This window comes from Rutidosis leptorrhynchoides, chromosome 10 (genome assembly GCF_046630445.1).
Source record: "Rutidosis leptorrhynchoides isolate AG116_Rl617_1_P2 chromosome 10, CSIRO_AGI_Rlap_v1, whole genome shotgun sequence".
NCBI classification, from domain to species: Eukaryota; Viridiplantae; Streptophyta; class Magnoliopsida; order Asterales; family Asteraceae; genus Rutidosis; species Rutidosis leptorrhynchoides.
Window position 1 is genome coordinate 126,547,424 of NC_092342.1, and position 3,035 is coordinate 126,550,458.

At 45.0% G+C, this 3,035-nt stretch overlaps 1 protein-coding gene across 1 annotated transcript; it reads left to right on the plus strand.

Annotated features, from left to right (window-relative positions):
• Positions 1-1,384: 1,384 nt before the first annotated feature.
• LOC139870609 (uncharacterized) lies at positions 1,385-1,864 on the plus strand. Its single transcript, XM_071858391.1, has one exon. The coding sequence runs from the start codon at positions 1,385-1,387 to the stop codon at positions 1,862-1,864; it is 480 nt and encodes a 159-aa protein (XP_071714492.1).
• The last annotated feature ends 1,171 nt before the right edge of the window (positions 1,865-3,035 follow it).

Genomic DNA, 3,035 nt, shown 5'->3' on the forward strand with positions numbered 1-3,035 from the left:
ACGCCTTAGTGCACACAGCCAGACGGTTACGGCAATATTTTCAAGCACATCCGATACAAGTCTTCACGGACCAACCGATCAAATACGTCCTGACTAGACCAGAAATTTCTGGAAGAATGGCGAAATGGGCAATAGAACTTGGCGAGCACGAAATCACCTTCCTCCTGAGACATTCATTAAAGGGCCAAGTCATAGCCGACTTCTTGGTAGAGCTCCCGTCCGACATGATCAAACAAGGAGAAACCACTTTCACAAGAAGGGAAACGGACGAATTCTGGGAACTATATACGGATGGAGCGTCAAGTGAGGAGGGGGACGGCATAGGCCTACTCCTCGTTTCCCCAAACGGAGAAGAAATAACCTACGCTATCCGGTTGAAGTTCACCGCCTCAAACAACGAGGCCGAGTACGAAGCACTAATAGCCAAATTACGCTTTGCAAAAAGTATTGATGTACAACAACTTACAGATTATGTCGACTCACAACTGGTAGCAAGCCAGTTAAACGGCAGGTTTGAAGCAAGAGATACATCGATGCAAAATACCTAGAGCTTACGAAAGCACTAACCAACACCTTCGCAGTATTTGAAATAATGCAAATACCCCGTAACCGTAATAAGAAAGCAGATGCTTTGAGCAAGCTTGCCTCTCTGCTCTACGACCACTTCACCAAAAAGGTTATGGTTGAAGTACTGGAAAGAAAGTCAACCGAAGAGGATACTCTCATGGCAACAATCATAACGGAGGAAGAGTGTAGGATAACACCTTTCATAAAATACCTTGCTGATGGTACCTTCCCGGAGGACAAAATACAAGCCCGCAGGACACGAATGCGGGCACCAATGTACAACTTTAAAAATGGCATCCTGTATAGGAAATCATTCACAGAGCCTTACTTAAGATACGTTGGCCCAGCGCAGGCCAAAGAGATCATACAAGAAATGCACGAAGGAGCCTGCTCCACACATTCTGGCTACCGAACGATAGTTAGCAGGATCAAGAGAATGGGTTATTTTTGGCCACACATGTACCGGGACACATATGACCTGATCGTAAACTGTGAGGCATGTCAAATATACGCTCCCGTCAACAAATCCCCTCGCCGTAACATGATTCCTATACACGCCGCTTGGCCGTTCTGCAAATAGGGGATCGACATTGTCAACCCATTCCCAAGAGGTGTCGGAAACATCAAATTCCTAGTAGTCGCAATCGACTACTTTACAAAATGGGTCGAGGCAAAATCGTAAAGAACGATCACGGGAAGAAAAATCTTAACCTTTGTATGGGAGGATATTGTCTGTCATTTCGGTTTACCACGGGAGATAGTCAGCGACAACGCCACACAGTTTGCACGCAATCTATTTAAGGACTGGTGCGCAGACATGTACATTCAACAGTCATTTACTTTTGTGGCCTACCCACAGGCCAACGTACAAGTCGAGGTCACTAACAGAGACATCGTTGCCGTGATAAAAGCAAGACTAGGTAAACACCAACAAGGATGGGTGGACGAGCTCCAACATCTACTATGGGCACACCGAACAACACCAAAATACAGTATGAACGAAACACCTTTCAACCTGGTGTACGGCACCGAAGCGGTTATCCCGGCTGAAGTGCTTGTCCCAACCAACCGAATAATAACATTCGATGAACAACAAAACGATGAAGCATTACGAGAAAACTTGGATGTTCTAGAAGAACGACGAACGATAGCACATATCCAGCAAGCCGAAAAGAAGCAAAAAATCACAAACCTCTATGACAAAAAAGTTAAGCCACTGGACTTTCAGTTAAACGACTTGGTATTACATAGCAACGAGGCCAGCCGACAGCAAGATGTCGAAAAACTGGGCCCATGATGGGACGGACCTTACAGGGTTGTCAGCATAACTAAGTATGGTGCATACCACCTGGAGACACCAGACGGAGTTCCGATACAACGCCCTTGGCACACCTTTCATTTGAAGAAATCATGTGTAACTTTTCTGTGACTGGGAGGACTGATCACCCACTCGGATGGAAGAAATGCAAAACACTTATGTACTCAAATCATTTCTATGTATAAGTCATCAATAAAGTTTCATTTTATATACTTATGCACTGTAACGACTCTGAATATGACACAAGTAAAATCAAAAGTCTTTTGGCATATTTCAGACCTACCGCCAGAAGAAATGCTTTCTAACTTTCGTTGGTAGGAGGACACCCCTTGAAGAACCTTCTCGGATAATAAGGGTGTCCGACCATATCATTGATGGTCCGGTTCTACCATATAAACAACTCGACCATACTCACGCTTAGTCTAGATATCTACTTTTTTGTCATGACAATATATGCAACTCGAAGCAAAATAAACTAGTTTGTACACAATATGTAACAAGATATAAAGAAGTCACATTACTCATACAAAACACAACCGAGTGCATATCTCTACGGTTGGTAATTTACAATATCCTCCACGAATGAGTTCTCATCCCTGCAGCTTTTATCTAACTCTTCAAAACTAATCTGGCCAAGAGCCTCATGTGCCTGCTGGCAGTGCTGGACACAGGTAGCACTCAAATCAGTCTTCATCTTTTGGGTCGCACTACCAGGCGGCAAGAAACACTGAACCGCCTTCAACACCTCAAATGTAGTCAGCTTCTTGATAGCCTCAATAAAGGCACTGAATGGCTGATGAACAATGGATGACTTAAGGAGACGGCCAAAAAGTACAGGAATACCATGTTGAAGGCGGGTAAGTTCGCCTAACATGGCCGAAACCTTCTCTGATAACTTCTTATTGTCATCAGAAAGTAGGCCGACCTTCTCCTGTTCCTGGACAAGTGCGGCCTTTAACGTTTCCTGCACTTCCCGGGAAACATGTAACTCATCCAGAGTGGGCTCCAAGGCCTCCTTCGCCAACGCCAGCTCCTTCTCAAGGCGAGTGATCGTCCCTGACAACTACGCCACGCGATGGTTATCAATCTCAAAATGCTCGTGAATGCGACGAGCATCAGCCTCGCTCCGGTTTAATTCATCTGCCGCAAG